Source organism: Ursus maritimus, unplaced genomic scaffold, assembly GCF_017311325.1.
Source record: "Ursus maritimus isolate PB19 unplaced genomic scaffold, ASM1731132v1 scaffold_9, whole genome shotgun sequence".
Lineage (NCBI taxonomy): Eukaryota > Metazoa > Chordata > Mammalia > Carnivora > Ursidae > Ursus > Ursus maritimus.
In genome coordinates, this window is record NW_024427107.1 from 63,783,688 (window position 1) to 63,796,695 (window position 13,008).

Here is a 13,008-nt window from a genome sequence, read left to right on the forward strand (position 1 = left end):
AGCCCCGAGGTCCGAGTCCTTGCGAGCGGCCCATGTGCTCCCCGGGTAGGTGCGACACCGGCCTGGGAGGCCTGAGGGGCCAGGGCTGCTCGGCTGGCTCTGACCTCTGCTCCCCCTCGGGCTGGAGACCCCCAGCCACAGGGGTCTCTGCCGTCTGATGCTTCACCTCCCCCCCGCATGCGTTCCTAGGGAACTCAGGAGCCTGGACGTTTCTCGCAGCTGACAGCCTCGCGACAGTTTCCAGGGGCTGGTCTGACGGTCTGACCCATTTTTACTGCCCCTAAGGACCGCAGGCCACTTGTAGGGAGAGGTCAGGAAATGCGACCGCCCTTTCTCCTGAAAGGAGGGGGTGAAGAGGGACAACAGCGGGGAGGTGTGTCCTTGGGGAGGCTTCCAGAGCCTTGCTGCTCCTCGTGTGGCTCCTGTGGCTCGAGTCTGCAGCGCCCTCCTCCCCTGGGGGCTGGCGGAATCCCAGTCCCACCCTGGCCTTACTGAAGCAGAATCTGTATTTTAACAAGACCCCCATAAAGCTTGTGTCCCCACGCTGCTCCAGGCTGCGTGACCTTGGCCAACCTCCTTAACCTCTCTGAACTTCGCGTCTACAGAGGGTTTTCGAAGAGTGAAACATGAGACACTTGACATGTACTAAGACTTCGGTGAATGTTAGCTGTCATTGTTACTGGGAAATGACTGAGGGAGAACTGGTTTTACCACATTCAGACCTGAATCTTCCAGCCATGGGGAAGGAGGTCCAGACCAAATGGGAGAAATTTCTAGATGAAAATTGAAGAGCCCTCGACACGTGCTTAGCGAACAAACATCAGGATGGAGAGAGGAGTGTCTCTGGCAGCCTGCGCCCTCACTGTTTAATTTGGGGTTAGTTTAGCTTATTGCTCATCTGCTCGGTTTGGGGGTTCCCACCTTCACTGATGTGCCTTCTCTTCCTGCCACCCCCGCCTCCCACCCCACAAACGTATCTCCAAGACCCTGCCACTTCCACGACTCTGTGAACAGCAGAATGAAATGGCAGCTCCTTACCGTGGCATTCAAGGCCCTCCACGGGCAAGGCCCAAGCTGATTTGGCGGCCTCTTCCCAGCTTCTACCCTCACGCCCTGCCCTCTGACCTCAGTCCCGTCATTCCTCAGATATGTCCTTTCTCCTGCTGTCTCCTCTGCCTGGGAGTACGTGCCTCTGACTGGGGTCCCCCTCCCCTGTCTCTCTACGCCAGGACCCTGCTCCACCCTTGGAGCCCTGCTTAACCGGCGGAGGCTGCATCGTGTGCCAAGAGCACGGGTTCAGCTTGGACTGGCCGTTCAAATCCCAGCTCTGCCATGACCTCACCATGTGACCTTGGGCAAGGCACTTGGCCTCCCTGGCCTGGGTAACTGAGGCTCATAACAGCTGCCTGGCAGAGTTGTTGTGAGGACTCACCACACAGCGAGGAGAGCTTCAGTGAATCAGAGTCATGGCCGTTTTATTTCTAGAAGAAGATGACCTCCTCAGGGAGGCCTTTTGCCTTCCTCCCACCCTGTCCTGCTCTGTGTTTCATAAACTGTTTCTCCTCCTTGTCTGTGTAGCGTCCAGATGCTCCCCTGACGACCCTCTCGTGGAGGGAGTCCCTGAGCTCCCTGCTTAGAGTGACAGGTCACCCCAGTCTGCACCCCATCCTCATCACTGCTTGACTTCTCCATAGTGCTTCTCAGCTGTCGGGCTTCGGCCTGTTCCTGCCCGTTCGCTCAGGTGTCCCGGGTGTGTCTGCACTCCTACCGCTCAGTGTCTGTCGACTACCTGAATAGAGCACTTTGTACCGTGGAAGGTGTTCGGTCGGCACTGCCCTGCCTGGCCGTTATGGACCGAATTGTGTCTCCCCCTTCGCTTCCCCCCACCCTGCTCCCCCCACCAAATTCACGTGTTACAGTCCTACCCCTGAGAGTGTGACTGGATTTGCAGATAGGGTTTTTAAAGAGGTGAGGAGAGGGGCTCCTGGGGGGCTCCAGTCATGATCTCAGGATCCTGGGATCGAGCCCTGCCTCAGGCTCCTTGCTCAGCAGGGAGTCTGCTCCTCTCTCTCTCAAATAAATAAAATCTTTAAAAAATAAATAAATAAAACAAAGAGGTGAGGAAGCCGTAGGGGTGAGCCCTGGTCCCGTATGACTGGTGTCCTTCTGGGGAGGTCAGGAAGTAGACACACACAGAAGGAAGGACGTGTGAGGACACAGCGGGAGGGGGGCCATCTGCAAGCTGAGGAGGGAGGCCTGGCTGACTGATACTCTGGCTGTGAGCTTCTGGAGGACGAGAGTGTGGCTTTCTTCCTCTTCGTGCTCCCACCTGCACAGGGCTCAGCCCACGCCCAAACTCCGAGCACAGGGGTCTGATCAAATTGCATTCTGTCCACAACACGGAGGGTGATGAGGGAAGAAGCACCAGGTGGTGAGGGGAGAGGCCATGTTTGTAATGGCCTGTAGAGGCTGCCGTCTTCATGATATACGTTTGTTCCAAGGTTTTGTCGTTGTTCATTCTGCGTTGGGTTCTTGGTGGTGTGTGATAAATGCCGCAGCGGATACAAGGAAAACCAATCCATGTCCAAAACATGCAGAGGGGGCAAGGGTCTGTGTTTGGTGCTTTGGCTCCCTTTCCATGAACTGTGAACTTGTCGCGCTCTGTCTCCGTCGTGCTGTGAGGGCTGGGACGGCCGGAAAGAAGGACGTGCTGTACAGAGTGGTCACAGATGAAGGAGATCCCTGACCTCTCCTCTCCTTCGGGGCCCCGGAATCTTCGTCACAAATGGGGTTCGTCCTCACCTACTCAGGCCCCACCGCCGAAGGCAGGGATTCCTTCTGAGGCGCCCCCTGTCCGGCCCTCGGCACCGTGACTGGAGCAGCCAGCAGACAACGGGGTGCTGCCCGTGAGTGGGGTGTTTGCAGGTTGGCACAGAATGTCAGACCCGTGCGAGGCTGGCCAGGAAGAGACCAGCAACGCGGGGCGAGTCTCTTAAGATACTCACCCCCCCACCCCCACCCCCGCATGGAAGGGGCTGCGTGGGAGTTTCCACATGCATTTCATTCATTCATTCATTCATTCATTCATTCCGTCATTCGTTCATTTGTTTATTTTTGCCAGTTCTGCCCGGTATACATCTGAGTCTGAAGATGGCTGGCAATACTGTAGCCTTCGTGCCCGCGAGGACCAGGCTTTGTGGCTCTGGTTCTGACCTCGCTGGTGGCTCTCAGGCTTTCAAACACACAGACGCCACATGCTGCTGTTCTGTAGACACTCGCCCCCTCGCCGTGCCAGGATTATTCTTCCAAGGGGACTGGTTCTTGCAGCTCCGTCACAGGGACCCCGAGAGATGAATTCTTCAAAGGCCCGATGTGTTCCGAGCCCTGCCCCCACTTCTCTCTTTTCTTCCTTCATCTTTCCTTCCTTTTGATCTGCTGTGGTCTGGACTCCTGGTTGCCCATTGAGTTTTAGAAGATACTGTTTATTCTGAAATGCAGGTTTTGGAACATTGAGAAGTTTTAGGATGTTTTACCACAATTTTCATTTGCCTCTGGGCCTCATTTACCAAGAGATTTAAATCATCCTACATATGGGGAGTTTCTGTTAGGAAAAAATCTCCTCTCCCCGGTGCCCATTCCTGCCCGATTTCTTTGTTCTGCAGGAGAAAAGTCTCCTTTTGCTCCCTGTCTTGAAAATTGTATTTCGGGGCACCTGGGTGGCTCCATCGGTTGAGCGTCTGCCCTTGGCTCGGGTCATGATCTTGGGGTCCTGAGATTGAGTCCCACGTTGGGCTCTCTGCTCAGCAGGGAGTCTGCTTCTCCCTCTTGTGCTCTCTCTCTCTCTCAAATAAATAAATAAACAAAACTTTTTAAAAAATTGTATTTCAGGGGGCGCCTGGGTGGCGCAGCGGTTAAGCGTCTGCCTTCGGCTCAGGGCATGATCCCAGCGTTATGGGATCGAGCCCCACATCAGGCTCCTCTGCTATGAGCCTGCTTCTTCCTCTCCCACTCGCCCTGCTTGTGTTCCCTCTCTCGCTGTCTGTCTCTATCTCTGTCAACTAAATAAATAAAATCTTTAAAAAAAAAATTGTATTTCAAATGCCCAAGTCTCTTGGCTAGTGTGTGCAAATTTAGCCACCTTTCGCTGTGTCAAGAGCACCCTCCATGGAACTTTAGGACCCCCTTCCCCTTCCAGAGTCCCTCCACTCACATGAGCCCCGGTACACGCAGGCGCAGGTGCACACACGAGGGCTCACACACGTGTGCACACACAGGACTGAGATTTTGCTGTGCCTCTTCACCCCACGTCAGCTACAGTTCCTACAAGGTAGCCATCCTGCAGTTAATTTCATTTTTCAGCCAACATTTCTAGAAAGCATACTATGGGCCAGGTATGGTTCTAGGCTCTGGGGAAACCACAGGGAAAGTTCCTGTATCTGTGGAGTTGATATTCCAAAATAGCACCGTCTAGTAGAAGGTCCCTCGAGGATCGAAAGAGCCCCCACTGCTCAGTACAAGAGCCACCAGCCACATGTGGCTCTTGAGCACTTGGAATGTGGCCAGTGTGACTGAGGAACTGGTTTTTTAATTTTATTTTTATTAATTTAAATTCAAAGAACAGCATGTGGCTAGTGGCCGGCGTATTGAAAGCACAGTTGTAGAGGAAGAAATAAGTAGGTAAATACTCTCTCCTCCCTCCTTTAACCACAAAATGTATGAGTAAATCTTAAATATTGAAAAGTGCTATGAAGAAAGCAAAGGAGGGTAAGGAAATAGAGTGATGGGGGGGCATTAATTTTGGTGGGGTGGCGGTCAGGAAAGGCCTCTCTGTGGCAGCATGAGTCTTGAATGGAGAAGTGAGCACCGAGGAGCTGGGGGGCGGGACGTGGAGCAGAGGCCCCGAGACGGAGGGGACCCACATGCTCCAGCAGCCGGAGTGTGACGCCCGAGGGGGAACAGGAAGCATGGGCCAGAACATGCCAGGCTTTGCAGGCTGTTACGGAGAAAGGGCTTCATGCAGAAAGGTGACGTGAACTGATTCTTATCTTAAAACATCCCTCTGCTCTGGAGAGGAAGGGAGCAGGAGAGCGGCGGGAGGCTCCGCAGGCTTCCAGGCAGGAGACGATGGTAGCTGAGACAAGCAGGGAGAAGGGGAAGTGGCACGAAGCGGTCTGATACTAGATTTATTTTGGAGATAGCATCAACAGGGTTGCTGATGGATCCATTGGAGTGAGACAAAGAGGGTTTGGGCCAGAATGAGCCATGGTCAAGCCAGTGGCAGAGATGAGAAACTGGAGGAGGCAGTGTACGGCCGAGGGGGAAGGAAGAGTCTAATCAGCAGGAGTGGGGAGGCTGAGAGGTCGATTTGGGTGTGCTCAGCAAAAAGACACGTCCCCTCTGCTCTGCTGTGCCCTGCGTCCTCTCCTCACGAGTGCCCTGGGGGATCTTCACCCACTACTGATGACATTGCCCAGCATGGACATTCCAGGGCAGGGCGCCTCCTCAGAATGGCTGGGTCCTGGGTTCAGGAGGGGAAATGCCCCCCTTGGGTCCAGCTCGGCTCTGTCACCTGAGCCCCTAAGCAGACGGGTGTGGGCAGAGTCCCACAGACTTGCTTATAAAAATAAGGCTTCACCTCCACCCTTGACTGCTCTCTTCAGTGGGACTCAAACCTAAGCCAGTGGAAGGGGCAGGAAGTGATATGCCATCTCTTCCATTCCCTTTCTCCCTGGATGTCAGCTAGTCATGTTTCAAAACACATCTCCCTCCTCTAACCACACAATGAAAGGGCCTCTCTGTATCAGCCCGTGCGTTTAGACGCTCAGCACGGGCAGTTCCCCAGTTTGCGTTCTGTTAACATATCCTACTCCTATTAAGCAAATTGTTCCTGTACTCCCAAATTAATTTGTTTAATGCAATTCCAATCAAAATTCTAACAGGATTTTATTTTGCAGATGATTCTGATTTGTGAGAATTGCTTTATGTGAATAAGTGATCAAAATAACCCAGAAATGTTTTGCAAAAAAAGAGTGATAAGGAGGAATTCACTCAACCAGATACTAAAACATACTCTAATTTATTAAAAAAAAAAATTAAGTGAGGCGTAAGTACGGCTCCCAATAGCTAGATAAGAGGCACAGAATAGATGACGCAGAAACGCCCTAGAATATATAAAAATTTAATGTATGACAAAGATGATTTCACAAATTAGTGAGAAGAGAAAAGATAACACAAAACATGCTATGAGATAATTGGTAACTTTCAAGAAAAATGGTTAGAATTATATCTTACAGCTTAACCCAAGATCGTCTCAATTCCAGATGAGTTACATGTAACAAAGCTAAAACACTCTAAGAAAATGTAGAATAACATGTCTCAGCTATCAAGGCAATCACTTTCTTTTTTTTTTTTTTAACGTGCAAGTGATTTTTATTTATTTTTTCTGTTGAAGTATAATTGACATATAATATCCTGTTAGTTTCATCGGTGCACGTTGTAGCGATTCCATGTTTTCTTGTCATTATGAAATGATCCCCATGATAAGTCGAGTTACCTTCTGTCACCATACAAAGTTATTACAGTATCATTGACTATATTCCCTATGCTGTACATTACATCCCCAGAACTTGTTTTTTTATAAACGAAGATTGGTACCTCTTAATCATTACCTTTTACCTATTTCATGTGCCCCCCAAACCCTCCCCTCTCTGGTAACCAGCAGTTTGTTTCTTGTAGCTAGGAATCACTTTCTGCATATAAAATCATAATGAAAGGGGCCCACAAGAGAAAAAGGTTGGCAAATTTGCTGCCTAAAGCTTAAAATTTTTACACGTAAAACAAGAAAAACACCACATACAAAAGTAAAAGGTAAATGATAGACTAGAAACATTTTCCAACAAATATAATAAAGTACTGATACTCTTAATCTGGAGAGAACTCTTGTAAATTAATAAGAAAACTACTGAGCATCACAAGATAAAAATGGCATAAATAAGCCTTTCAAAAAGAAAGAACACACGTGGCAAGTAATTCTCCGAAAACAGTTCAACCTGATTAGCAATCAAGGAAAGCACAAAGGCATATTAAGACGGTTTAACCCTGTCTAATCGGCAAGGCTTTTTCACAGTTCTATTTCGTGTAGGTGGCGTGGTGAGTCGGGCATTCTCGTTCACTGCCAGGGGAGGGGCTGGCTGGCGCTAGAGTCGTCCGTGTGAGTCAAGAGGACATCACGTGCAGACACTGTCTGACCCCCTGCTTCTACAGCTAAGCGTTCACCCAAAGGTAGTCGTCAGAAATAAGGACTCAGGGTGTTGACCATAATTTCGTTGAGAAGAGCCAAAAATTGGGAGTGACTCAAATGTCCAACAGAAGTTGAATGGCGGAACACATCACGTGTGGACTATCTCTGCAAGATAATACCATGCAGCCATTTTTTAAAAATCATTATTTTGCTTAATATGTATAGAAACAAGAAACCTTTCAATGAGTGAAAGGAAGGAACTACACTATTTGGGGTGATTTTTTTCCTCCTTTATACGTCAAAGCATTTTCTGGATTTTCTCAACTGGTGGTTTTACTCTTAGGATAAGAAACAAATGTTGAAATCCATTTTCTAATGCCCGTGTAAACACCACTTGCCGGCCCCGGGTACCCGTCTTGCTTCTGATGTAGCATCAATTAAAGTAGCTTGAGTGCCCAGTGACATCTCGTCTTCAATATCCCCTCCAGCAGCCCGCCCACCACTCAGTGCCTTTGTTGCTTTTCTGTATCTGTTTGCCTCTAAACATGAGCGAGTGACCTGCGCCCTCATTTGCTTGCTCTGGGCCAGTTCCCACTGGCATTTCCAAAGAAAGGAAGAGAAGAGTATGATCTTTCATTTTCATGTGCCCCGCTCTCACCATCTGTCCTTACCTAGGTGTTTGCTTTGTTTGGGGTGCCAGTTGGGGTGGCTTAGAAAGAAATGCTAGTTTCTTCCGCCTTGTGGAAAAACACTGACCCTGTCTTTGTTCTTGTCCCACAGATACGATGCTGTCTCTTGTGCGTAGCCATTGGAGCAGTGACAATTTTCTGTGCTGAGATCGTTCTCAACACTCAAACATTAGACTTCAGCATTCAAGGGAAGCCAAAGCCATTGGAGGGGGAATAGAAGCCCAAAGCCTTTTATCTTACTTGTTCCAAAAATTTCACTGCCCCTTTCCTACCTGCCCGTCCCACCTCCCCCCAAATTAAGCAAACAGACAGGCGGCATGGCGAGCAAGCGGAAATCCACCACCCCGTGCATGGTTCGGACACCACAAGTAGTAGAACAGGGTGTCCCCGAGGAAGGAGACAGGGCCAAAGAGAAAGGAGTCAGCACGCCACAGCCTGAGGCAGCCAAGGACGGTTGGACAGTGGAACCCGAAAACTCTTCCAAAGAAAATGAAGTGATAGAGGTGAAATCTACAGGGGAAAACCAATCCAAAAAACTCCAAGGTGGTTACGAATGCAAATACTGCCCCTACTCCACGCAAAACCTGAACGAGTTCACGGAGCACGTCGACATGCAGCACCCCAACGTGATTCTCAACCCCCTCTACGTGTGTGCCGAATGTAACTTCACAACCAAAAAGTACGACTCCTTGTCTGACCACAACTCCAAGTTCCATCCCGGGGAGACCAACTTCAAGCTGAAGTTGATCAAGCGCAATAACCAGACTGTCTTAGAGCAGTCCATCGAAGCCACCAACCACATCGTGTCCGTCGCCACCAGCGGCCCTGCGAGCGGTGACGGTGATCCAGGAATCTCCGTGAGTAAGACGCCCATCATGAAGCCAGGGAAACCAAAAGCTGATGCCAAGAAGGTGCCCAAGAAGCCCGAGGAGGCCACCCCCGAGAACCACGTGGAAGGGACCGCCCGCCTGGTGACCGACGCGGCTGAGATCCTGTCGAGACTCGGAGGCGTGGAGCTCCTCCAGGACACGCTAGGGCACGTCATGCCTTCTGTCCAGCTCCCACCAAATATCAACCTTGTCCCCAAGGTCCCCGTCCCGCTGAATACTACCAAATACAACTCCGCCCTGGACACGAATGCCACCATGATCAACTCCTTCAACAAGTTCCCTTACCCAACCCAGGCTGAGTTGTCCTGGCTGACCGCAGCTTCCAAACACCCCGAGGAGCACATCAGAATCTGGTTTGCCACACAGCGCTTGAAACACGGCATCAGCTGGTCCCCAGAGGAGGTGGAGGAGGCCCGGAAAAAGATGTTTAATGGCACCATCCAGTCGGTACCCCCAACGATCACCGTGCTGCCAGCCCAGTTGGCCCCCACAAAGATGTCACAGCCCATCCTCCAGACAGCTCTGCCGTGCCAGATTCTCGGCCAGACCAGCCTGGTGCTGACTCAGGTGACGAGCGGGTCGACAACTGTCTCTTGCTCCCCCATCACGCTCGCCGTGGCCGGAGTGACCAACCACGGCCAAAAGAGACCCTTAGTGACTCCCCAAGCTGCCTCCGAGCCCAAGCGTCCACACATCGCTCAGGTGCCAGAGCCCCCACCCAAGGTGGCCAACCCTTCCCTGACCCCGGCCAGCGAACGCAAGAAGACAAAGGAGCAGATCGCCCATCTCAAGGCAAGTTTTCTCCAGAGCCAGTTCCCTGACGACGCGGAGGTCTACCGGCTCATCGACGTGACCGGCCTTGCCAGGAGCGAGATCAAGAAGTGGTTCAGCGACCACCGGTACCGGTGTCAGAGAGGCATCGTCCACATCACCAGCGAATCCCTTGCCAAAGACCAGCTGGCCATCGCGGCCTCCCGACACGGCCGCACATACCATGCATACCCAGACTTTGCCCCACAGAAATTCAAAGAAAAAACGCAGGGTCAGGTTAAAATCCTGGAAGACAGCTTTTTGAAAAGCTCCTTCCCGACCCAAGCGGAACTGGATAGGCTAAGGGTGGACACGAAACTGAGCAGGAGAGAGATTGAATCCTGGTTCTCGGAGAGACGGAAGCTTCGGGACAGCATGGAGCAGGCCGTCTTGGATTCCATGGGGGCTGGCAAAAAGGGCCAAGATGTGGTGGCCCCCAACGGTGCTCTGTCTCGGCTCGACCAGCTCTCCGGGGCCCAGCTGGCCAGTTCTCTGCCCAGCCCTTCACCAGCAATTACGAAAAATCCAGAACAGGTCCATCTCCTGAGGAGCACGTTTGCAAGAACCCAGTGGCCTACCCCCCAGGAGTACGACCAGTTGGCAGCCAAGACCGGCCTGGTCCGAACTGAAATTGTGCGTTGGTTCAAGGAGAACAGATGCTTGCTAAAGACGGGGACCTTGAAGTGGATGGAGCAGCCCCAGCCCCAGCCCCAGCACCTAGCAGGCGAGCACGCTTACGACGCGGCGCAGAGGAAGGCCGCGCGAGCCGGTGTCGCCGAGAACCCAAAGAACGGGAGCGAGGCGGGTCAGCCCCATTACAAGGACCCCAAAAAGCTCTGCGAAGAGGACTTGGAGAAGTTGGTACCCAGGGTGAAAGTGAGCAACGAGCAACCAAAAGATGGTGCGCTGGCCAAGCCTTCAGAAGCCCCCTCGGACAGGTCGGAGGGTAGCAGCCGGGACGGCCCGGGTAGCGACGAGAATGAGGAGTCGGGCGTCGTGGATTGGGTCGAGGTCACGGTCGGAGAGGAGGACGCCATCTCAGACAGGTCCGATAGCTGGAGTCAGACCGCAGCCGAGGGCACCACAGAACTGGCCGGCTCGGACTCCGACAGCATCCCTGCCGAGGCTGGCCAGGCCTAACAGGTAAGCTCCACCTGCTCGCCATCAGGGAACGAGGGGAGGATGCTGGTTTTCCTTCTTTTTATTGCCGGGGTCAGTAGGGTTGGGGGGGCCAGAGACGTTGACACACAGGAGGGGTTCTTCGTAAAGAGTCTTGTTTTTAGGAGGAAGAAAAGTAGTAGTGATGCCAGCAGGCCGGGTCAGAGGACCCAGAGGGGTCCCGCAGGACCTTCCAAGGGGGTCCCTGGCTTCACGTAGGATGGAAGTCAGATGCGAGCCAGCAGGAAGCAAGAGCAGAGTCTACTGAACGTATAGAGAGAGCAGATACAGATGGAGGGTCTGGGAGACTGAGAAAGGAAAGGAGCCTGAGTCCCATCTGTGCCTGGGGTCTGGGGTTTTACTGACGATCGTGGTCTAGTGCACGTAGCCTCTCAGGCACCCAGGAATGGGTCAGAACAAGGACAGGGTCAGGGTGTCATCATAAGTCACTCATTCCCCGGAGCCAGAGGGTCTCCACGTCAAGATGTCTAGCGCCAGTGATCTGGAATAGTCGTATGCGCATGCCGGCCTCGCCTGGTCATTCCTGGGATGTTATCTGTTGTGCTGGAAGGCTCCAGAGAAATCATTAACTCCTTGCCCCTTACAAAGAGGACATACATTAAGGCGTGTGTAGGGCGGGGGTGCAGGTCCTCGCGAGAACAGAAGCAGGAATAGGAGCAAAAAGCAGACTTTTATAGACTCCCTCAGTTTCCCTGTCCCACTAGGGGCTGGCGGATTCTGTGTCCCCGTTTGCAGGGCTGTGCTGATGGGTGACACCACCCTCCAGGGCCTGTCCATTCTAAAGTCTAGATGCAAGGACACATCCTTCACCTGTTTTGTGTTCACTGCTGTAAGAAACAAACGGGAAAAGGTTGTGTCGTTTCCTTTTTCTTTACGTGGTTTTTTTATTCATTTTCTTTCCTTTTTGGATTTTTAAGAGTAGTTAACCAAGTTTACTGGCTGGAGATTTGGGGTTGTTTCTTTTAACCTGACAGGTCTGGGTATTTGCCTTGGCGTGGCTAAAGGGAGGCACGGATCTCACTAAGTAACCCAGCTTATAATTGTGCTGATTGGGTCCCTGGAACCCCTTCAAATCTGGAAGAGACTGATGTAAATGAGGCCTGGGGAGCTGCAAAAGCCTGGGAAGGGAGGTTACCATGGTTACTAATGGCCATGTCATCCACATGACGGGACATGCCACCCAAGCCCTGGTGTTTGTGCTTTCACAAGAGGTCTGTGCACATCAGGGCCTAAAAGCCCAGCCGCTTGCTTGGTGGTGGGTTTAGAAGAGAGGGGGCAGCGGGGAGAGGGGCGCAGGAGGCAAAGATCACCTTGTCCAAAGCTGAAACGTTCCAAGGGCAGCTTGGAACCAGGAGGAGGACGTGCAATTTACAGTCTCCCCAGATGGGCTTCTCCAGAGGTCGCTTAAAAGGCAACAGAAGGGGACTCTCCCCCCACCCGCCCCGCCTGGTGTCATCTTTACAAATAATGAAATAAAGGTAGGAACCTCTAGAATGATTGATAACGTCCCAAAAGGAGCCCTGGAAATTTCCATACCTCTATTAATGAGTTCGGACAACTTTGACTGGTCACGCACTCATCGATTCATTTATTTTGTGGTAAGATAAGGTGCCTGGCAACAAAACAAAGTCTTTTCAGGAGGGAGTGGTAATGGGTTACAGGTGAGGCTGCAGCGTGGAGGGGAGGGGCTGGTGATAGGAGGGGGCTAAAGGCTACGGAGGCCACTGATACTACCACCTGCCCCCCACCATCTGGCTACCTTGCTTCCTCCCTCTGGCTATTTTCCTGCCTTCTTTTGAGACCCTGCCAGCCCAGCCCATATCTCCCTTGTTGAAATGAGGGAGCAATTTTTTTTGTCTAATCAGAATCTGCCTGAAAGCTCCTAGCTTGCCTTGTCTTCTGTCCTTGACCTTTTCCAGTGCCTGACAGACGCCTAATTGATTGCTTTCTCCTCCTGCCATGGAGTAGGCAATAGGGTTCAATTCGATTCAGCAGATCCATTCTGCACACCTACTGTGTGCCGGGCTCTGTGCTAAGCACCGAGGTAACGGGATGAAGAAGACAGATGAGAGTCTGCAGTCACGTGGAGCTCGGTCAGCAGTCACGTGGAGCTCGGTCAGCAGTCACGTGGAGCTCGGTCAGCAGTCACGTGGAGCTCGGTCAGGCCCCGGAGAGAGGAAACGGCTCTTTTCTTTCCTAG

At 52.0% G+C, this 13,008-nt stretch overlaps 1 protein-coding gene across 2 annotated transcripts in view; it reads left to right on the top strand.

Annotated features, from left to right (window-relative positions):
* The window catches only part of ZHX2 (zinc fingers and homeoboxes 2), a 152,107-nt gene that overhangs the window by 130,330 nt on the left and 8,769 nt on the right, over positions 1-13,008 (top strand). For both annotated transcript variants that reach the window (XM_040625560.1, XM_008689306.2), the window contains one exon: positions 8,021-10,772. In XM_040625560.1, coding sequence (XP_040481494.1) covers positions 8,247-10,769 — 2,523 coding nt within the window. In that variant the 5' untranslated portion in view covers positions 8,021-8,246 and the 3' untranslated portion in view covers positions 10,770-10,772. The remainder of the gene's footprint in view (positions 1-8,020; positions 10,773-13,008) is intronic.